This window comes from Culex quinquefasciatus, chromosome 1 (assembly GCF_015732765.1).
Source record: "Culex quinquefasciatus strain JHB chromosome 1, VPISU_Cqui_1.0_pri_paternal, whole genome shotgun sequence".
Lineage (NCBI taxonomy): Eukaryota > Metazoa > Arthropoda > Insecta > Diptera > Culicidae > Culex > Culex quinquefasciatus.
The window spans coordinates 30836995-30860533 of record NC_051861.1 but is presented as its reverse complement, the minus strand read 5'-3'; the positions used below and the strand labels follow the sequence as shown (position 1 = coordinate 30860533).

At 37.2% G+C, this 23539-nt stretch overlaps 2 protein-coding genes across 3 annotated transcripts in view; one reads left to right on the top strand and one right to left on the bottom strand.

Moving 5' to 3' along the window:
- The window catches only part of LOC6051047 (solute carrier family 22 member 21), a 76635-nt gene that overhangs the window by 43056 nt on the left and 10040 nt on the right, over positions 1 to 23539 (bottom strand). The window contains exons 1-3 of one of the 2 annotated variants that reach the window (XM_038266997.1): positions 6980 to 7118; positions 656 to 942; positions 436 to 551 (exon numbers count right to left, since the gene is read on the bottom strand). In XM_038266997.1, the coding sequence (XP_038122925.1) occupies positions 436 to 551; positions 656 to 888 (349 nt within the window). In that variant the 5' untranslated portion in view covers positions 889 to 942; positions 6980 to 7118. Of the gene's footprint in view, positions 1 to 435; positions 552 to 655; positions 943 to 6979; positions 7119 to 23539 lie in introns of those variants that run through there. The other variant, XM_038266998.1, reaches the window with a different exon arrangement.
- Positions 17449 to 23012, top strand: LOC119769471. Its single transcript, XM_038262037.1, has 2 exons — positions 17449 to 18039; positions 22657 to 23012. The coding sequence occupies exons 1-2, from the start codon at positions 17449 to 17451 to the stop codon at positions 23002 to 23004; spliced, it is 939 nt and encodes a 312-aa protein (XP_038117965.1). The 3' UTR covers positions 23005 to 23012.

Here is a 23539-nt window from a genome sequence, read left to right as displayed (position 1 = left end):
ACATCAGCAAAGAGATTGTAAAAATCCCTCCCTTGCAAACATTCCGTAATCGAGGGAAAAATTTCTTTGAAATGCTCTATCTACAATCTCCGTCCACGAGTGTTTGTATAGTTTCCATCAAGTTTATCCGCGGCGTCGTCGTTTTCGAGCGGAGAAGAGACTCTTTCTGGAAGTCACTTTTTGAGCAAAGTCTTCAAAAAAAAACCGCTATCGAAATAAAAATAACACCGGGCCGGGTTGGAGGAAAAATCTCATCCTCTTACCCGAAAGATGGTGTTTTCCGTCAACACAATGTTTATGCAAATTAAATGGATTCTTGGAGCGATGGTTCTTCATGGAAGCCTTGGGTAAGCAGTTTCGTTGCTTCATTTTTATTTATTTTTTTGCAATCGTTATTCTTTCAAAGAACGCAAAACAGAAATACATTTCACTTACCGATTTCATCCTTCTCCTGGAAGGACCACTCGCTGTAGTGCACCTTGAAGTGGTCCTCGGTCAAGTTGTACATTTTGCATTTGCTGAAGCTCAGGACGCCCTTGTTGTCGGTTTCCCTGTAGGATTAAAAAGGATTTTCATTTCTCAGAAAACAGCAATAAACGAATCATCCTGGCAGGCTAACTTTACACAGTAGGCCTGACCGCACCCTTCAACTCACTTGGGCAGCGTCAGATTGCGCCACGCGTCCACGTCGCTGATGTTGAACCGCTCCATGCCGGGCACGTGACAGTTGTGGGGTGGTTTGTTCAGCGCCAGAATGATGCTCATGTAGGACATCGAGGCGAACATGATCGCGCCGACGTTGAAGATCACGTTGAACCGCCGCTGGAAGCTCCCATCGTTGCCCACCTTCTCCAGGATCCCATCGAAGGCGGCGTCGTCCGTTTCCATGGTTATTGTGGATGGTGGTTCAAGGGTTGTGGTGGAAGATTTGTTGGTGATACTCTGTATAAATGAGAAATTGTAATGTAAACACATAATATTAACAAAACCGATAATGAGAGTTACGGAAATTTCTTTCCGTATAATTGATCGATGCCACCAACATCATCAGCACAGCCGACAACAGTTATCATAACTGCGAACAAAGCATAACTTCGTTTACCTCGCCACGATTAAAGCAAATTGCTCGATTAATGCTCAATAAGCAAAGCCTCAGTACCTCATGTGTGAGGCTCTGGGGGACTTTTCGATTACAATAAAATCAGAACGTTTTTGACAGTCGAACCTAACGCTTTGGCGTAATCAATTGAGAGAAAACCACCCCTTCGATCATGGACGTTTTATAACATGAGTTATTCTCTACATTTCGGCTCCTAATCTGCGATCCTCATGAGCCGAAATAGAAAAAATCTAACTTAATCCACCTATGTAGTTGGAGCCTTCCTCACTTATTATCAACAATGGCTGATATGATGGAATTGAACAAAAATTTCATCTTTTTTTTCGATCCGGAATAAAAAAGTACATAAACATCACATAAGTGGCTATATCTCGGGACAGGGTGGCCAGATCTTCAATGTTTTAGGCTCGTTAGAAAGGTCTTTTGATAACCTAACTAACGATGTGTCAGTTGATGGACCCGGACATAGTTTACATACATTTAAGTGAAATCCGGCATCCAAAAAGTACATCAATATCACTAAAGTGGCCATATTTCGAGACAGGGTTGCCAGATCTTCAATGTTTTAAGCTCGTTGGAAAGGTCTTTTGATAACCTAACCAACGATGTGTCGGATGCCCGAGCAGGGGTAAATAACACGGGAATACCAAATTTTGGTATTACTTGGGCAAATAACAGCGACCAAAATGTGCCCTTGGTTGCCCAGTAATATATGGTAAAATACCATGAAATCATACCAAAAGCTTGTATGTGGAAGGGCACAACAATACCATACCATGTTATTCCAAAGGTAAAATAATACCACAAAATAAAATCATTTCAATACCAAGTTGAGGTCTTCTGGATTTTTGAACATTGCTTGAATACCAAAACTTGGTATTGCCACGGTTTAATTTTTAGGTATTCCCGCGCCCTTGGAAAATCATATTTTGGTATTCCTGTGGTCTTCCACAAACATGATATTGGTTTGATTTCATGGAATTTTACCATCTATTACTGGGCAACCAAGAGCACATTTTGGTCGCTGGTATTTGCACAAGTAATACCAAAATTTGCTATTTTCATTCCATTTTTAGTGCAGCAGTTGCAGTTAGTGAAAAAAACGTAAATGATCCTTATGCAACAACCAAATCTACTCACCTGATGATTCCATGTTGTTTTTAGTGATATTCTTCACCACACCGAATGCATTTGTCATTGATGAACGGCTGTACTTGAAGTTTTTGAAGCTTCTGAAAAATAACAAGATTGAAAAATAAGTACCGTAATCTGGGGTGAATCGGGACTACAGCCTGAATAGGGACAGCAGTTTTTAGAGCACTTAAAGCTTTTAAATTTGGAAATGGATGTACACATTTTGTTGGCCTGAGTCTGTTCTAACCGAATCCAACCAGAAAAATCAAAATATTGTGCTCCAACATGGTTAAAAATGCTGTCCCAATTCGCCCCATGTGTCTCGATTCACCCCAGTTTACGGTATTATTAAAATGAAACTGGATTGAAATTCACCAAAATTCAATAATCTGTTGATTGACTCGTTTTTCTAAGTATAGGTTATCCCAACTTAGAAAAATTTCAACGTTTTTGAAAAAAATATTAGTGGGTATATCACAAAAAAAAATTAAATCAGCTTTAACATTTTTGGGTTTCAAGTCATTTAAGCGCAAAATTAATTATCTCGTCAAAAATTTAAAAAAAAAAATCCATAGTTTCAGAGAAAATTGATGAAACCTTTCAATACCAAAATAATACCAAAATGTGGCATCCTGACTTAGAAATTTTTCCACAATGTCAAGTCATTTCTGTAGGGGGTATATCAAAAATGTTTAAAATCAAGTTTGAAATTTCCGGTTTTCATTGAAAGCATTCGCTTTGAGACATCATTTTATCGCAAAATTAATTATTTTGTCAAAATTGGTCAAAATTTTCCCATAGTTTCAGAGGAATTTGATAAAACACTTTAATACCAAAATAATACCAAAATGTGCCATCCTGACTTAGAAAATTTTCCACAATTTTAAGTCATTTCTGTAGGGGGTATATCAAAAATGTTTAAAATCAAGTTTGAAATTTCCGGTTTTCAATGAAAGCATTCGCTTTGAGACATCATTTTAGCGCAAAATTAATTATTTTGTCAAAATTGGTCAAAATTTTCCCATAGTTTCAGAGTAATTTGGTAAAACACTTTAATACCAAAATAATACCAAAATGTGGTGTTCTACCATTGACAAATTCTGCAATTATCAATTATCAAAATAATACCTTAAATTGGTATGATACCACATTTTGCTCTTGCATAATCCTTAAGACAAATTTTTAAGGGTCCAGTAATACCAAAATTTGGTATTGATACCAGAGATAGGTATTATTACGCATTTCTCTTGTTATTTACCCATGCTCGGGTGATGGACCCGGACATAGTTTACATACATTTAAGTGAGATCCGGCTTAAATAAAAGTTCATAAATGTCACTTAAGTGACCATATCTCGAGACAGGGTTGCCAGATCTTCAATGTTTTGAACTCATTTGAAAGGTTTTTTTGATTACCTAACCAACGATGGATGGTGGATCCGGACATAGTTTACATACATTTAAGTGAGATCCGGCTTCAAAAAAGTACATCAATATCACTAAAGTGGCGATATCTCGAGACAGGGTTGCCAGATCTTCAATGTTTGGGCTCGTTAGAAAGGTCTTTTGATAGCCTAACTAACGATGGGTCAGATGATGGACCCGGACATATTTTACATCCATTTAAGTGAGATCCGGATATATGTGAAAACACATTTTTATACATAACTTTTTAACTACTTATCGAAACTTCAATCTGTATAAAACTCGATCTATGGGACCCTAAACCAAGTCGAATGCAACAGGGGGGTCAAATCGGTTCAGCCATTGTCGAGAAACATGAGCTAGTTTGTTGGTCACATACATACATACACACACGTACACACACACATACACACACTCCCGTGAACCGTGGGGACAGGTGAGGGTCCCTGCGAAGCTTAGCTGCCAGCTACCGGGCGGGTTGCAGTAGGCGGATAGCTGTCGGCGATTGCATACATTCATTGCATCGCCCCCGGACCAGCAGCGGGAGGATGTTTAGAACGTGGCAGAATTGAACAAGGGCTCTGTTTAATTTCTTCGAAAAAACCACATGAGTCCGTAAACACCTCTGTCAAGCGATCGAACGCCGCTATAAGTGTTTTAGCCCAAAACCTCACCAAACCCCGAATCCAAGATGTGACGCGACCCGTGTCGAGGGATGCATGGCTGGGGGGGTTCAACAAATTCCCAGTCGATAACGGAGCCTGTGGGGCACAGGGGCGAACCCCACACGTAATTTGCCCTTACTGCGTCACGGCAGGGCACTGGCGCAGCGGACCGTATTTCCCTAGCGACTCGTGGGATTCAAAATGAAGACAAGTGAAACAAACCAACAAAAGGGTCCCGATGCGCCCCAAGCATCGGAAAACACGGAGGTAGAAGAGGACGCAAACGTCGAAATGGCAGGAGGCGAGTCAAACGGCGGCGACACAGCAAGCGGAGTGGCGAGCGCGTTCCGTGGAAGCGGGAAGGTGTTGAGATCTCCAGTGTTGAACCAGGCGGCTGCTTCGAGTCACCAGATAGGAGTAATTGGAGAGGAGACTCCCAAGTCATCCGTGTTGAACTTCGCCGGCAGTACCCCTCAGGAAGGAGTCCTGCTCGGGAGAACTGGATGCTCGAGGTGAAGCTGCGGATCGCTCACCACAAGACGGAGATGATTCTGGTTAGTGTGGCATCCTAAACATTATCCTAAAGTAGGCAGTCAGCGATAAGCGTGTAGAGCTTTGTATGTGTGAGTGGAAAGTGAGCGTGGATTGGGAGTCAGTCTAGGCGAGGTAGCCGAACAATAAAGATGGAGCTCGTCTCCCGTTTTCATAAGTGCAAATATGTATTGTTTAAAGATAATAATGAACTCGAAGATATCACAGTTAGTAACCACAAAAAGGTGCAGCAGGCCCAGATACACGTTGGGGAACACGTAGTGCACTCGAAGAGAGCGCTCAAGTACCTCGTGGTGATGGTGGATGACCGGCTGAACTTCAACAGCCACGTCGATTACGCCTGCGAGAAGGCGGCTAAGGCGATCATGGCAATGTCGAGGATTATGCCGAACAACGCTGGACCCAGGAGCAGTAGGCGCCGCCTCTTGGCAAGTGTCGCGACGTCCATACTTAGGTACGGCGGACCGGTATGGTGGACGGCGCTGGGGACGAAGCGAAATCGAGCGCTGCTCGACAGAACGCAGAGACTGATGGCCATGCGGGTTGCAAGCGCGTACAGGACCATCTCGTCGGAAGCAGTTGGCGTCATAGCTGGAATGATCCCCATCGTCACCGTTTTAGGCTACAAATTATTGAAAAAACACCTTTTTTCGCATGTTCAAAATTGGACATTGTCGACCGAGCCACGTAGCCCAGTGGTAACGCTTCCGCCTCGTAAGCGGTAGATCGGGGTTCAAATACCGGCTCGGACCAACACAACTGGTGATCTTTTCCCTTCTGGAATCGATTGCTTAGTAAAGGGAAGGTAGTGTATCGTCACAAACTGGACCTTATCACGACACCTTAGGGAGGCGACCTATGGAATGTTGACATTAACCTTAACATGTTAACATTAAGTTGAGAATAAAACTGCCACTGAATCCGCTTTGTAAATGCCGGCCCCGATACTCTTCAAGGGTGTTCCCCTCAGAAACAGGGAAAGATTTACTTCACTTTTTTAAAATTGGAAGGGGTTGTACCGCCCCTCAGTCACGAGATATCTAAAAACGGATTCGAGATCAGGGACAAAAGTTATCCCTTAGAACAAAGTTTCAGGCAAATCGAAGAGGGGTCGGGGCAACTGCTGTGTGAGTTGGCGGAGAATTACCCATTTTTTATTCCATGTTACATATTTTCAAAGAAAGAAATCTTGTCATCCAAGCAATGCACAAGCCGTTATGAACGTTTAAAAAGTTAATCTTAAATGAATGTTGCTGAACATTTCGGACCAATACAACATTGAGGCGAAAACATATTATGTAAAGCCTCTTTAATTTTCAATTAAAAAAAAAATACAAGATTGAGTGAAAAAGATGAAAACTTCGAGTGACTGATCGAAAAGGAAAAAATCATTTCTTAAACACTGATAATTATAAAAATGAGTAAACTTTGAACCGAACCGAAAGGGCCCTGGTTTTGAACTACTTTTTTTTATTTTTGTGATGAAAAATACGTTTTGCAATTACGTTTTAGAAATACTAACTATCACTGTCTGTAATTCACTGTAATTTTTTGTGTAAACATGGGTATCCGGCGCCGTCGTTCCGTGCCGTACTTAAACACTTAGGAGCCCAGGGCGGCGAAGTCCTTGTAGTTAAAAGGAAGACACTAGTGGTTCGTACTAGCATTGGTGGCCGACAGCTATAAAGTCAACTTCGTTTTTAACTATATGACAGAGATAGTGACAAAATGATTTACCTATCATCACCAAAAATAACAGTAAAGTATTGATCTTCGTTTCGCCAATCGATTTTTTCGATTGGCCCTGCTCTAATTTTTTTCTAATTAAAGTAGAAAACTTTATATGAATCAGTGTTTCTAACTCAAAGTTTTGTCCAGAGGTTCAACTGCTCCGCAAATTTGTATACGAATCACTTTTTTTTCCCTCCAATTTTTACATTTTTACATCACTCAAAATTGGTGTAAATTCTGAACATTCAGGTCAAACAGTATTTTCCTCTTTATCACAACAATCCCGATCACTTTCAGTGGCAATGACTCAATTGCACAACAATTTCCCGCGCGCCAGGTCACGGTTGACAAACCTTCCGGAAACTCCCACCCGTCCAACGTCCAGCGTAATCCACAGATGATGGTTAGAATTACTGGAAACTTTCCAGCATCTCGTCACTATCGCGTGCACCAGTACTGCCACCGTGCTCCGCCGCAGAGAAACGATCGCGATCGCGATTATCTTGTTAGGCCTGCCTGTGTGGGGCAGCCACAAATCATTAGAGCTCTTCTGTCTCTGTCTCTGAACTTGATAAGATGGCTCGTCAACGGGGTTGGGGGAGATCTTGGGCGGGCGTACATCTTGAACCAGTCTAACGATGCGTTCTACATCCACTGTGAAGTTTCTTCTGTAAGTTTCTTCCTGATAGTATGACATACACACGAAGTGCCGCTGGAGATAATACAGAAGAGAGTAAATTGGTTCACCGTTAGTAAGTACATTGCGCAAAATCAAGACAAACAACGCGATCATCGTGGCTTAGGGTGACTCAGATTACATTTCTCATTGTAGCATATTAGCTCAACTGGGACACCCTAGCAATCCTCTAGAATGTCACGGTCAATTACTTAATTCAACCAAATCCAACGGTCACCGAACAACGGACGGTAAATCGTTTGTTTTGATGAACTTGATCACCAGGGATCACTTCACTTTCGGATCAGCGACTCTTGTGTGAAAAACCTTGTTTACGAATTAGAAAAATTAGTCGTTTATAATCTTCTCAACGCATTGTTTTTGTTTACGTTCATGAAGTCTGCTCAAATTTGTTGATTAGGGTAGGGTAGTCATCAATGAGACACTTTTGGTTTTCAACTTTCAACGATTTTTCTAATTTTTTCATCAGCATTTTTTAATGAGCTTTTAGTTGCATTATCTTTCTTTTAATGTGTTCTAACATTGACCAAAATATGAGATCGATCTGACGTCTACAGCCAGAGTTATTCAACTGTCTCATCGTAGACGCACTTGGCAGGAACAATGAGACAGCTGGGGAACAATGAGACACTCTACGAAAATCAACATTTTTCTAGCAAAACATCATGTTTTTGTATTGTTCCATTGCAGGTGACTTGCCTTGAACATTTAAGAGCAATTTTGCCTACATGAAACTTTTATTAACAAAAGTTACGCTAAAAAGTATTTAAATTTTGCAAAATCCATATATTAATACCAAATAACTTTGTATTTTTGGTAAAATGAAGTTTAAACTCTATAAATATGCCAAAAATCCCTTTTAATTCATGTTTTGAACGATTTCCATTGATTTTGAAAAGTTTATTGAAGAAAAATCAAAGTGTCTCATTGTTACCCATGGGCTGAAATGAGTGGGGAACAATGAGACAGCCCTGGATTCTGGGTATATTCTAAATTTTGGCCAAATCCAATGAAAGGACATTGTAGCCCAACTTAATCCCTATGGAACGTCGAAAGAAATTTGAAGAAATATTAGTTTTGGTGTAAATGGCAGCCTACGAGCGAAAAAATATGTTTTGTCCATAATTTACTTTTACACCCCAGAATCAAATATTTATGAATAACTTGTCAAGGGAGCGTCCATAACCAAAGAAGCCACTATTATGGCAGACGTGTATCCAGTAGACACACCTTTCCCCCAAATATGAGCCTGATTGGTTGAAACTACGACTTGTGAGAGCCATTTTATCATTGTTCCCCGTGTCTCATTGATGACTTCTCTACCCTACTCAAACTCGGTTAGTCACCTTTGAACTCTAAGAAAAAGCCGATTTAACCGACAAATGGTAGTCTGAACTCGAGCAAAACCAAGACTAAATTTGACAAAAAATTGTTATGAAATTCTTACTATTTCTTGAGCTTGTGAGTGTATGTGAAGCAACCAGCCAAAACAAAAACAAAAACAAAAACAAAAACAAAAACAAAAACAAAAACAAAAACAAAAACAAAAACAAAAACAAAAACAAAAACAAAAACAAAACCCAAAACCCAAAACCCAAAACCCAAAACCCAAAACCCAAAACCCAAAACCCAAAACCCAAAACCCAAAACCCAAAACCCAAAACCCAAAACCCAAAACCCAAAACCCAAAACCCAAAACCCAAACCCAAAACCCAAAACCCAAACCCAAAACCCAAACCCAAAACCCAAAACCCAAAACCCAAAACCCAAAACCCAAAACCCAAAACCCAAAACCCAAAACCCAAAACCCAAAACCCAAAACCCAAAACCCAAAACCCAAAACCCAAAACCCAAAACCCAAAACCCAAAACCCAAAACCCAAAACCCAAAACCCAAAACCCAAAACCCAAAACCCAAAACCCAAAACCCAAAACCCAAAACCCAAAACCCAAAACCCAAAACCCAATCGTGCTCCGTTTTCGAACCAACAATTTTTCGGACGACAATTCAACCATATAATACAAAAAAAATATTTCCGTATGTTTCATCATTTATGATATAACATTTTTGCACGTCGTTAAACATTCAATTTTAAATGCAATTTGATGTAAATTTGCACCAAATTATACGTAAAAACATGATTTTACGTGTGATTCAACCGTTTACGTTAAATCTCAAGTTTACATCAACTGGGTTTACAAATGATTAATTTTTTACTAGTCGAGTAAATTCACATTTTTTTCTGTGTAGCCTGTAAAATTTCCATTGCATTTACTAATAATATTTTTTTTATAATTTATGTTTTGCACTATCAATTCTCAAAATTGTTCACAAAATACCGTATTTTTTTCAAAAGTTCTAAAATTTTAATTATTTGCACCTTATTCATCACCAATGAGTGATAGAAAAGATATCAATTGATTATCTCTGCACCAAAAACATCCGAAATTATAGGGACGTGGCGTTTTATTGGCTGCCATCTGGTTTTTTAAAGTGGAAAAGTGCTGAGTCCTCGTTCAAAGTTTGCTACAAGCGAAGCAAAATTTTGTATGATTTTTCACTCCATAAGTGTGCTTTTTGAAAATACGGAAATTTTCACAGAATACAGATTTTTTTTTTTTTCAAAAAATACTAATTTTTTAATTTGTAATATGCGTATCAACAAACGAAGCGAAATTTTAAATGGGTAATTCTCTACCAACTCACACGAAATCGGGAAAAGTTGCCCCGAAAAGTTGCGTTTCTCGTTGTTTCGTCATTTGTGCCTGTCGCGGGTGACCATGAACGGCCATGACAAACGACGACCAACATTTTCAACAAAAAAAAATCGTAAAATCGCGATTACTCGTGACGTTTATAAGCCATCCCCTTATGTTTTCATCAAGGGGTTTCCAGCATCAAGGATTACTGACCAGTCTAAATGGAATTACCAGGATTACTGGCAATATGTCACGAATTACTATGATTTCCCAGAATTACTAGCGATTTCCAGAAACCACGCAGAATTGCTCAAATTTATAAAAATACTTGGAATTACGGCCTAGCTTCTAACATATTGAGAAAAGTCTTTGAAATTGGATCGAATGGCAGCTGTCAAATGCACAAAACCACGTGCTTGGCAATAGTGCGTCCAACCCGGGAATTCTAGGTACAAAATTCCCGGGGATTTTCATATGTTTTACGGGAATTCCCGGAATCAAACAAAAATCTTTATTTTGCCTGAAAATTACATTAGTATTACAATTTATAAGTTTAAACTTTTCTAGAACTTTACATAAATTGGTACCATTTTATTTGTTGTCATGTTTTTTAGACATCTTAAACCAAATTTTTAGCTGTTCTAGTCATGTCATATAGTAATAAATAAAAAAAATAATATTTATGAGATACTTATTAAATTTGAATTAGAAATGTGGTGCATATAAAATTCAAAGCACAACAGAGAACAACAAAAATTGGTATAAGCTATTTAAAAATTGCTATCCTTGTTTAGATTGTTATTATTAGTGTTGAGCTATTTATATAAGTTTAAAGTTTGAAAAACATAGCAAATATAAAGAAAACATAGATTTTATGACTTTTTCAAAAACTTCCAGGGAATATATAAATATTTTTCCTGTTTTACCGGAAACTCAAAACCTGGAAAATATGAGGTCCTGCTTGGAATCGAATAATCGAATAATAAGGTAAATATCAACATCAGTTTGACAACTGATTTTGACGCTTGACAACTGATTTTGACGTTTGAGTGCTTTTTCATGCGAATACATTTGAATTAGAGAACATCCAAATTTGGGGACAAATCCGCTCTGTACAACCATAAAAGGCATCAAGGAAAAGCAAAATGTATTCTGCCGATTTACCTTTAAAGAATTACTAGTAGAGCAATTCTCTACGAAATCGGTCTTTTTTCTTCAATTTTAATTTTTGTATTTTTTAATCCGGCTGAAACTTTTTTGGTGCCTTCGGTATGCCCAAAAGAAGCCATTTTGCATCATTAGTTTGTCCATATAATTTTCCATACAAATTCGGCAGCTGTCCATACAAAAATGATGTATGAAAATTCAAAAATCTGTATCTTTTGAAGGAATTTTTTGATCGATTTGGTGTCTTCGGCAAAGTTGTAGGTATGGATACGGACTACACTGGAAAAAAATAATACACGGTAAAAAAAATTTGGTGATTTTTTATTTAACTTTATCACTAAAACTTGATTTACAAAAAACACTATTTTTAATTTTTTTATTTTTGATATGTTTTAGAAGACATAAAATGCCAACTTTTCAGAAATTTCCAGGTTGTGCAAAAATCACTGACCGAGTTATGAATTTTTTAATCAATACTGATTTTTCAAAAATCGAAATTTTGGTCGTAAAATTTTTCAACTTCATTTTCGATGTAAAATCAAATTTGCAATCAAAAGTACTTTACTAAAATTTTGATAAAGTGCACCGTTTTCAAGTTATAGCCATATTTAAGTGACTTTTTTGAAAATAGTCGCAGTTTTTCATTTTTTTAAATTAGTGCACATGTTTGCCCAGTTTTGAAAAAAATATTTTTGAAAAGCTGAGAAAATTCTCTATATTTTGCTTATTCGGACTATGTTGATATGACCTTTAGTTGCTGAGATATTGCAATGCAAAGGTTTAAAAACAGGAAAATTGATGTTTTCTAAGTTTCACCCAAACAACCCACCATTTTCTATCGTCAATATCTCAGCAACTAATGGTCCGATTTTCAATGTTAATATATGAAACAATTGTGAAATTTTCCGATCTTTTCGAAAAAAATATTTTTGGAATTTTCAAATCAAGACAAACATTTTAAAAGGGCGTAATATTGAATGTTTGGCCTTTTAAAATGTTTGTCTTGATTTGAAAATTCCAAAAATATTTTTTTCGAAAAGATCGGAAAATTTCACAATTGTTTCATATATTAACATTGAAAATCGGACCATTAGTTGCTGAGATATTGACGATAGAAAATGGTGGGTTGTTTGGGTGAAACTTAGAAAACATCAATTTTCCTGTTTTTAAACCTTTGCATTGCAATATCTCAGCAACTAAAGGTCGTATCAACATAGTCGAATAAGCAAAATATAGAGAATTTTCTCAGCTTTTCAAAAATATTTTTTCAAAACTGGGCAAACATGTGCACTAATTTAAAAATGAAAACTGCGAACATTTTCAAAAAGTCACTTAAATATGGCTATAACTTGAAAACGGTGCACTTTATCAAAATTTCAGTAAAGTACTTTTTGATTGCAAATTTGATTTTACATCGAAAATGAAGTTGAAAAATTTACGACAAAATTTCGATTTTGAAAAATCAGTATTGATTAAAAATTCATAACTCGGTCAGTGATTTTTGCACAACCTGAAATTTCTGAAAAGTTGGCATTTTATGCCTTCTAAAACATATCAAAAATAAAAAAATTAAAAATAGTGTTTTTGTAAATCAAGTTTTAGTGATAAAAGTTAAATAAAAAATCACCAAATTTTTTTACCGTGTATTATTTTTCCAGTGTAGTCCGTATCCATACCTACAACTTTGCCGAAGACACCAAATCGATCAAAAATTCCTTCAAAAGATACAGATTTTGAATTTTCATACATCATTTTGTATGGACAGCTGCCGAATTTGTATGGAAAATTATATGGACAAACTAATGATGCAAAATGGCTTCTTTGGGCATACCGAAGGCACCAAAAAAGTTTCAGTCGGATTAAAAAATACAAAAAAATCGAATGACCGAAATCCTAGAGAACTGCTCAGTAGTTATTTGAGTTGATGGGAAATACATGAATTACTGAGTAACTATGGAACTACACGAATTACTAAGGAATTACTAGGTAATTTCAGAATTACAGGAATTACTGCAGAATTGCGAAGTAATTCTGGAATTACTGAATTACTTACTCAAAATCCGAATGATCCTGCACTAGCTATAACTATGGTTTCTAACATGAAAATTAATAGGCATTAAAGAGAATCATAAAAGGTCTATCAAAATTATCTTTATAACAGTTTTTTTTCTATTATTTTATTATTTTCCGAAATATGTTTTCACAATAAAGAATCATGGAATTACCAGGTTTACTGGGATTATTAGGAATTACCAGGATTACTCTGGAATAACTCAGTAAATCCGGAATTACAGAATTAATTGCTCAAATTCCAAGTAATTCCGGATTAGTGACCAGTCTGACACGATGCTGGAAACCCCTTGGTTTTCATATCAAATTTTTTGTAATTGTCTGTTCTGCAACTTTATAGAACATTGTTACACTCTAAAAAATAATCCTGCAAAGATAGAAAAAAAATATGACCCAGAACTCTGAAAAGTTTTACCTAAGGTGACTTCAAGTGTAATTTTAATTTAGGCCGTTGCAAATAATTTTTGAAGTTTATGTCCCTCGACTCTGGCCAAAGTCGAGGGGGGAGGGGTGCAAAACAATAAAAAAATATATTTAAAAATTGAAATTACAAGCCACGGTATTGACATTTGAATGAAAAAAAGTGTTTAACAATGCATTTTATATCTGCCCAGTTGTTTTGCAATCATTAGTTTTCAAAACATCTAAGTATTGAGAAAAAAAATATTTTTTGCGAAAAATATTTTTTTTTGCGGTGCTGTACATTGGAATTTTATAAAAATTCAAAACATTTTTGAACAAGTCCAAGCATGCTAAATATGATTATTACTGCAGAAAAATGCGTTATAGATTGTTTTAAGTTGATTTTACTTCTATTTTCATTAAAATTTTCAAGATTTTTGAAAAAAATATTGTTTTTGCCCCCTGATCTTTCGGACCGATTTTGAAGCGGGGGCGACATACACTTTGAAAAATATTCGCAACGGCCTTAATCAAATTCAATATGTTCAATATGAAGTTGTACAAAACAGATTATTCATGAGCAAAAACGTGCGCCAAACTCAAATAAATAGCGCTCACTTGAAAGTCACAAGTCACAGTGATAACATTTTTGCAGACAAAAAAAATGTGTGATATCTTTATCACACCATTTAAGGCACATATAATCGTGTAGAGAAAATCTCGTTCTTGCAGATAACTGTCGCCATAAAGGTGATTTACAGCTGGTAGTAGATTAGAGGAGGTGTTGAGCGATATCCGACCATCAGAGGTTATCTCATCCCGATTACATGTTGTCAACTGAAGCCCGGGTTTTCGGCGTTGTTGAGAGAAAAAAACATTATCTCATTGCCAACTCAAAGCGTCACCGGAAGTGGGGAATTTGGAGAAATGATGCTGCGAGGGTAGGGTTGGTGTCGCTATTTTGGGATCACTGCGGATTGATGACAATAAAAACACGATGAGTTCAGACTGATTTTCTTTAGAGTTGCACTAAGTCAAATATTTATCGCTTTACCCTAGTGCTCAGATATCACAATGTGTGTGCTATCTTTAGATTGAGTAGCTTAAAACCATAAGGAAATAGTCGGCTCATTTTATAACAAAAAGAGCCATAATCATCTACTCGTTTTGTTGAAGATTGAATTCCTAAAAATACCTTTGAGGAATTTTATTTCTTGTTTTCAAACCGCTTTATTTGTCTCCGGGTGAAAACTGCAGCGGTCCCAAAAAAGTAAATCTCATGCGAAAATAAAGTTCTCTCAAAACAACCGTTTTTTTCCCGGCCCGAGTTTTTGATCCGGTTAGTCCAGGTTGCGAAGGCTGGCTAAAAACCTCAAACGTCCCAACAGTGGTTGTTTGCCGGGAATATGTTTTGGCAAATTTAAAAAAAATAGGCACACATATCGACCCGATGAGCTGTTTCATAACGGGCGGAGCATTTTGGTGCTAGCTGGTCGGGATTTGAAGGGGAATGTGGGGCAAAACTTTCATCATCTTTGCTGTTGTTATGTTGTTCTGTTGTTCTGTTGTTCTGTTGTTCTGTTGTTCAGTTGTTTTGTTGTTTTTTTTGTTTTTTTTTGTTTTTTTTTTGTTTTTTATTTGTATTTTGCGGATATTTTGAGATTTTTTCGAAAGACAAACCTTAAAATAAAACTTGAAATAATCCCTGTCCCGTTTCACCTCAGCCCACCATATTTTTGCGCACTCACAGTCGCTTCTCCGTACGCACTTCACCTGTTAAAAGTAAAAATAAAATCTGTAGCAAAAAGGGACCCAGCAGCAGAGTCCAAAATCTGTTATTATTCGCGATATTGCTCTAGATTTTTGCCTCCCTCGGACTCGGTACCGAATGGAGTGGAAATTTGGTGCGCACAGGATTTTGCGGTGGCTTTTTTTTAGCTCGTCCTCTCCGCCCTCATGGAGGGTTCTCAACCAGTAGCAATACCTCGATTTTTTAGGGAACAAACGTGCTTCCCCGAAAAGTTAAAATTCTGAGTTCGAGTCTTTAAAAAAATTAGATAGTAAACAGATTTTTTGATGAATAAATTTCCAAAAGCGGAAAATTTTAAAAATTGCCTCAAAATATGAAACATGCCAACGAATTCTGTTTTGAAGTTTGCGTACTTGCCGGGGCTTTATTTGATTTGCTGGCCGAAAATCGGCTTTGGGAAACGTTTGCCACATGGCTAAGCACACAAATGGCTCGGGCTAAATTTCTTTACGTGCGAGTCGAACTGCAAAAATAAAACCCTGGAAAAGGGAGGAAAATCCTGTTCGATAGTTTTAAAACCCGCTCAAACATTGGAAAAAAGCAATTTGGTTTCATGTTTAGAGTGAGAATGAAAATTCTAGCAAATATAAATAAATTTGGTGTAACTTTCGTGCCTAACATCACTCGTTTTAAGCTTCCTATAATTTTTTCCCAATCTGAAATATAGCAAAACATAAAAATATACACCATAAACTCACTCTTTTTCCCACACAAACATGATTTCGCGCAAATCCAGAACGATTTCCCAACCGTTTAAATTAATTTCCACCCACTTTCCCTTAAACAGACCGACAACGACGACGACTCATTTTGGTAATGAATTTTTATTGCGGAAAATTATTTTTTAAGTAGTATATGAAAGAAAAGAGCTCTGTAAGAAAAGCTGGAAAAGCAGCCAAGCAAAAACATCGTAGCACCGGGGGAAAAAAATAATCCGGTCTCGGCAAATCTGCTGCTCCAGAAGTTAATTAGATGGTTTAAATTCAAGAAGCTTGCTTGCTCGTTGGTGGTGGGGTGTGTGTCTGTGTGACCCACCCCACAACGGCGCTGGTAGTTAGTCAGCTTGATTATGAGGCTTGGGCTGCTAACCCTTGATTAGCTTAGTGAATTGTTGATCAATTTGAAAAGATGAATACAGTTTTGTTGTGGCAATTTTATTGTCACTTACTTTGGGATGAATTTGAATTTAAAGTCTAGACCTTTAATTTTTTTTTTTTTGGGAAACAAGAAACAAGAAACAAGAAACAAGAAACAAGAAACAAGAAACAAGAAACAAGAAACAAGAAACAAGAAACAAGAAACAAGAAACAAGAAACAAGAAACAAGAAACAAGAAACAAGAAACAAGAAACAAGAAACAAGAAACAAGAAACAAGAAACAAGAAACAAGAAACAAGAAACAAGAAACAAGAAACAAGAAACAAGAAACAAGAAACAAGAAACAAGAAACAAGAAACAAGAAACAAGAAACAAGAAACAAGAAACAAGAAACAAGAAACAAGAAACAAGAAACAAGAAACAAGAAACAAGAAACAAGAAACAAGAAACAAGAAACAAGAAACAAGAAACAAGAAACAAGAAACAAGAAACAAGAAACAAGAAACAAGAAACAAGAAACAAGAAACAAGAAACAAGAAACAAGAAACAAGAAACAAGAAACAAGAAACAAGAAACAAGAATAATACAAATGAATAAAAAATAAAAAATTAAACATTTATCCACTTTCCACTCACAGCCAATTGCATCGATGCATCACACCCCACGACCACGTCACGCCGCGTAACTTTGAATGTCACCGGGTAAAAGCGTTGCACTTGCAAAAGCATCTTCACGCCAATCCGCCCTGCCTAATTACTCTTTCCCTTTTGCTGGGCTTGTACCCAAACCATAACCCATCACCACAGCTCAGATCAGTGTTGCACACAACTAGCTAACGGGATCACGAGACTTGCTCCAGAATCTCTACCCTGCCCGAACCATGGTCGTCAACACGGCAGTTCGCGTCTCGACACCGTCGCCAACGGAGCAACCGCAGTTCTCTTCCGGGAGTCCCGGCGACCAGCAGTTCACCGCGAACCGCCGCGGGTATTGGTCCTTCCATCCGTTCCCGGTAACTCCGCACCAACACCAGCAGCACCATCCCCGATTCCTGTACACGATGTACTCGCCCAGCTTCAATCCGTACTCCTCGGGGCCAGCGGCCTCGCTCGACGGTCCACCGTATCCGGTTTACTCCAGTGCGCCGGACATGTCCCAAGGGTACGGGACCAAGTACGGACCACCCTCGAGCGGACCCAGCAGCTATGGACCGCCAAGTGGCCACGGTGGAGGATCCTCGTACGGACCACCCCCGTCCTCGTCCGGTGGGTACGACTACCATCCGGCACCGCCCCAGCCGGCCCACCATCACCACCACTCGCACACCTCGATTCCGGTGCACTTTTCCTCGGGAAAGTCCAAAAAAGGCAAGGGAGGGGCGCTGTCGGCGTTGACGCTGTTGGCGTTTCTGTACTTTCTGAACCTGCTGCAGAGTTGTTTGAAGGAGCACATGGACACGATGAATCCGACGGTGAGTTGGCGTTCAATCATTGGACCTTTTATTCTTCAAACAGGGTCAGGGTCTGTCATTTTTCCTAAGTTTAACTTTTTTTATTCCATTTAACCATTTGATTCCGTTTGACACGTTGCACAGTGGGCAAAAACGGGTGCAAAAACGGATCTTTTCATTCCGTCAGTTTCTGCCTGTCAAAAGTATCATTTTTAATGTAAAAAATTACGAGGAATCGATTGGTGGTACTCTCATTAGCGGCAAATTACGGAAAGTGGTCCATTTTACCTAATTTTCTTTTTTTAGGGTGTGTTTCTCGAATATCTTCAACTGTCGTAGTTTGGCGCACTTCTAAAGTATCTTTTTTTGTACAAAATCACGAGAAATCGATTGGTGACACTCTCATTGGTGGCAAATGACGGCAAGGGACCATTTTGCCCCATTTAACTCCTTTTAATGTGTTTTTCGTAAATATCTTGAAAATAAATTATTTCTTACAGTTTCAACGTATAATACTTTATGTAGAAAATCATGAGGAATCGATTGGTGGTGTTCTAATAAACGGAAAACGACGGCAAAGGCTCGTTTTGTCCCATTTACCCCATGTTATTTATTTTCTTAAATATCTTGAACTGCCGTAGTTTTCCAAACTTTAAATAAATAATATTTTATGTAGAAACCCGAGCAGACGGAAATAACTTGGGAATAACATTTTTTGATATTTGAAAATACTAGGCCAATAACATTTTACGTTATTTATAACAAGATTTGTTATTCGTCGTTATGATTTTTTTGTTATTGGAATGTTATTGTAATAACAGACTAATAACATTTTTAGTTATTCTTCGAACAAATCTTTGTTATTATTTTTTGTTATTTTAACAACTAATCCAATCATCCCAATAACAGTTGGAGTTATTCTTCCATAACAAAAAATGTTATTCCAAAGTTGCTTTGGCTTTCAACAAATACCAGACCAATAACAAATTTTGTTATGATAACATAAACCGTTATTAAACCATTAAGCAGAAACGGATTTTTCAGGAAGATTCCATAACACTTTTTGTTATTTTAACAGAATTTGTTATTGAAATGGCATGAATTTTGTTATTACCGTCTGCCCGGGAAATCACGAGGAATCGATTGAGAACACTCTAAATGCGGCAAATGGCAACAAGGGCCTATTTTGCCCATTTCATGTGTTTTAGTCAATATATTAAACGTGCGTGATTTTCAATACAGTTTACAAGAATGTTACTGTAAAATGCAAAATATTCACAAAAAACATCTCAAGAGGGAATAAATGGGGTAGAATGGGCCCTTGTCGCCATTTGTCGCAATTTAGAGTGTTCTCAATCGATTCCTCGTGATTTTCTGCATAAATAACATTTATTTAAAGTTTGGAAAACCACGGCAGTTCAAGATATTTAAGAAAATAAATAAAATGGGGTAAATGGGACAAAACGAGTCTTTGCCGTCGTTTGCCGTTTATGAGAACACCACCAATCGATTCCTCGTGATTTTCTACATAAAGTATTATACGTTGAAACTGTAAGAAATAATGTATTTTCAAGATATTTACGAAAATCACAATCAAAGGGGTTAAATTTGGCAAAATTGGCCCTTGCCGTCATTTGCCACCAATGAGAGTGTCATCAATCGATTTCTCGTGATTTTATACATTAAATAGTATACTTTCAAAGTGTATATTGACGAAAAACACATAAAATGGGGTAACTGGGGCAAAATGGGCCCTTCCCGTCTTTTGCCGTTAATGAGAGTACCACCAATCGATTCCTCGTAATTTTTTGCATTAAAAGTGATACTTTTGACAGGCAGAAACTGACGGCATCAAAAAATCCGTTTTTTCACCCGTTTTTGGCCACTGTGCGTTGGGATTTCAAAAAACTGCCAAACAAATCATAGCCAACTGGGTTGCAGCAAAAATGTCCTTGTCAAAAATGTTATGTTTTGTTTCTGGTTTTTCCTCAAACTTTATTAAAAAAAATCTTTTCCCAAAATTTTTATCTCAGAAATATAACGAATTAATTCAGTAAAATATCAGAGCTCTTTAAAAAGAGATATTACAAGATTCATCTCAATTCAAATGCTTAATTTTATTATATTTTTCTTTTAAATGGCCATACTTGAAAGCCGGATCCGGTGGTGCAGTGGTTAGCGTGGTAGCCTCTCACCCCAGTTAGGCCTGGGCTCAATCCCAGACGGACCCGGTGGCATTTTTCGAGGCGAGATTAACATGATCACGCCTTCGGATGTGGAAGTTAAACGTTGGTCCATCTGCGTAAAAGAGAAATGAGCAGAAACTTGCAACAGAGACCACAAAAGGCCCGATTCTTGTGATGTTTTATTGCGGATTTCAGAGATTTTGCAGATATTTAGTGTTCAGAAGATGGTGTGAAGTATGCAATATTGTTTAAAACATGAGGAGCTAATTATATAGAATTTTTTTCTAAATTAGAAAAAAACAACTTGTATTCGATAAACCACTAAATTTTAATTAAATTTATTACTGAAACTGGTTCATAACACATGTTTTGCTGTTTTCAATATTTATGCGATTTGAAAAAAAAAATCACATGCAATCACAATTTTAATCTGAAAGATTCAAAACGGTAATATGTAAAAATATATGTTTTAAAATAGTGAAAACAAGGCAAAATTTTACATCCTTTGGTATCATAGTAAAAATAATCAAAAAATAAGTAATTAAAAAAATACGGAATTCCATAAAAAATTGTTTATGTTTATACTTAAAGTCAAACTACATAAAAAATATGTTATCATCGTGAAAGCTTTCAAAGTTTAACAAGAATTTGTTTCAAAAAGTTGACAGCCTTGGTTGGCCAAATTTCAATGAGCCAATCTCACCCTCAGATCAAATCACCACTGATGACTGTAGTCATGGAATTAACTTTTTAATATTAATACTTATAATTTATTTTTTCTCATCTCAGACCCAATGATATACCCCTGATAACAGTTCTTTACATATGAAATTTCAAAATGGGTAATTCTCCGCCAACTCACACAGCAGTTGCCCCGACCCCTCTTCGATTTGCGTGAAACTTTGTCCTAAGGGGTAACTTTTGTCCCTGATCACGAATCTGAGGTCCATTTTTTGATATCTCGTGACGGAGGGGCGGTACGACCTTCCATTTTGAACATGCGAAAAAGAGGTGTTTTTCAATAATTTGCAGCCAGAAACGGTGATGAGATAGAAATTTGGTGTCAAACGGACTTTTATGTAAAATTAGACGCCCGATTTGATGGCGTACTCAGTATTCCGAATAAACGTATTTTTCATCGAAAAAAACACTAAAAAAGTTTTAAAAATTCTCCCATTTTCCGTTACTTGACTGTAAATTTTTTTGGAATATGTCATTTTATGGGAAATTTAATTTACTTTTTGAATCTACATTGACCCAGAAGGGTCATTTTTTCATTTAGAACAAAATTTTTCATTTTAAAATTTCGTGTTTTTTCTAACTTTGCAGGGTTATTTTTTAGAGTGTAACAATGTTCTACAAAGTTGTAGAGCAAAATTACAAAAATTTTGATTTGTAGACATAAGGGGTTTGCTTATCAACATCACGAGTTATCGCGATTTTACGAAAAAAAAGTTTTGAAAAAGTTGGTCGTCATCGATCATGGCCGTTCATGGTCACCCGCGACAGACACGGACGACGAAACAAAGAGAAACGCAAAAAGTAACTTTTTCAAAACTTTTTTTTCATAAAATCGCGATAACTCGTGATGTTTATAAGCAAACCCCTTATGTCTATATATCAAAATTTTTATAATTGTCTGTTCTACAACTTTGTAGAACATTGTTACACTCTAAAAAATAACCCTGCAAAGTTAGAAAAAACACGAAATTTTAAAATGAAAAAAATTGTTCCAAATGAAAAAATGACCCTCCTGGGTCAATGTAGATTCGAAAAGTACATTAAATTTCCCATAAAATGACATGTTCCAAATTTTTTTTACAGTCAAGTAACGGAAAATGGGAGAATTTTAAAACTTTTTTAGTGTTTTTATCGATGAAAAATACGTTTTTTCAGAATTCTGAGTACGCCATCAAATCGGGCGTATAATTTTACATAAAAATCCCTTTGACACCAAATTTCTATCTCATCACCGTTTCTGGCTGCAAATTATTGAAAAACACCTCTTTTTCGCATGTTCAAAAATGGAAGGGGTCGTACCGCCCCTCCGTCACGAGATATCAAAAAACGGACCTCGGATTCGTGATCAGGGACAAAAGATACCCCTTAGGACAAAGTTTCACGCAAATCGAAGAGGGGTCGGGGCAACTTTTCCCGATTTCGTGTGAGTTGGTAGAGAATTACCCAAATGTGAAAAAATGCATTTTTTTTTAGTTATCAGAACTATGATTTTATCAATAAAGGCCGTTTCAAATATTTTTCTAATTTCATTTCATGATTTATCAGGGGACCAAAAAAAACTGGAACTAAGATTTTTTTATGATTTATTTTGTATGCCATGGCTTGTGATTTATATTTTATATTTTAAAATATTTATATTAATTACAACTTTTCCAGATTTTCCCTTACTGTTCGGAAATTTGAATAAAAAAGTATTGACCCCATCCTACAGGTCATGGTAATGACGGCCGGTGCCACCCGGCGGAAGGACTTCGGTTCGGTGTTGCTGACCGGACAGGATGGAACCGACGCGGAACTGGCCGCCGATGAGCAGGACGAAGATGAAGGAGAGTACGAAGTGGGTGGCGGTTACGCAGCGAATGACGACGAGAAGTATCACCTGCTGACGTCTAGCAAGACCAATCGAACGCGGGGTGGCCAAAGCTTCTTCGGTGGAGGAGGTACTCACTATCGGCGAACCAAGCAGAATCAACGTGGACGGGAGGATCAGAGAAAAAAGGACAGAAATCGTCAGTACTATCGGGAGGAGGAAGCGGAAGAGGTGTATGAAGAGTATTGATTATAGCTAAAAATGGGACTAAGTGAAATGTAAACTATTTTAAACAGGCCAGATAAGCTAAATGAAGGCGTTTTGCAACCCTCTACGAAATCGACCGATTTCAACCATTTTTATTTTTTTTATATTTTTTTATTTGGCTCAAACATTGTGGAGGCCTTCCAAAGAAGCTATTTTGGGTCATTGGTTCACCCATACAAGTCTCCATACAATTTTGACTGCTGTCCATACAAAAATGGTACGTAAATATTCAAACATCTGTAACTTTTGAGTGAATTTTCTGATCAATTTGGTGTCTTCGGCAAAGTTGTAGGTATTGTTGAGGACTTTTGAGAAAAAAATAGGTACACGGAAAAAAATTGCGGATTTTTTTATCAACATTTTTTTCACAAAAACTCAATTTCGAGTTTTGAGGCGTAGAGAAAGATGGTCACAAAATCTGCCGCCGAGTTATGAATTTTTGAAAAATGGCGATTTTTGGAAAAAGTCGAAAATTCATGCAAAAAACAAATTTGACGTAATTTTTTAAATTAATATT

Bases quoted from the DNA above. Each gene is read 5' to 3' on its own strand.
- LOC119769471 (XM_038262037.1), top strand. From the start codon at position 17,449: ATGGTCGTCAACACGGCAGTTCGCGTCTCGACACCGTCGCCAACGGAG. The intron at 18,040-22,656 runs GTGAGTTGGCGT...CCCATCCTACAG, and splicing joins TGGACACGATGAATCCGACG to GTCATGGTAATGACGGCCGG.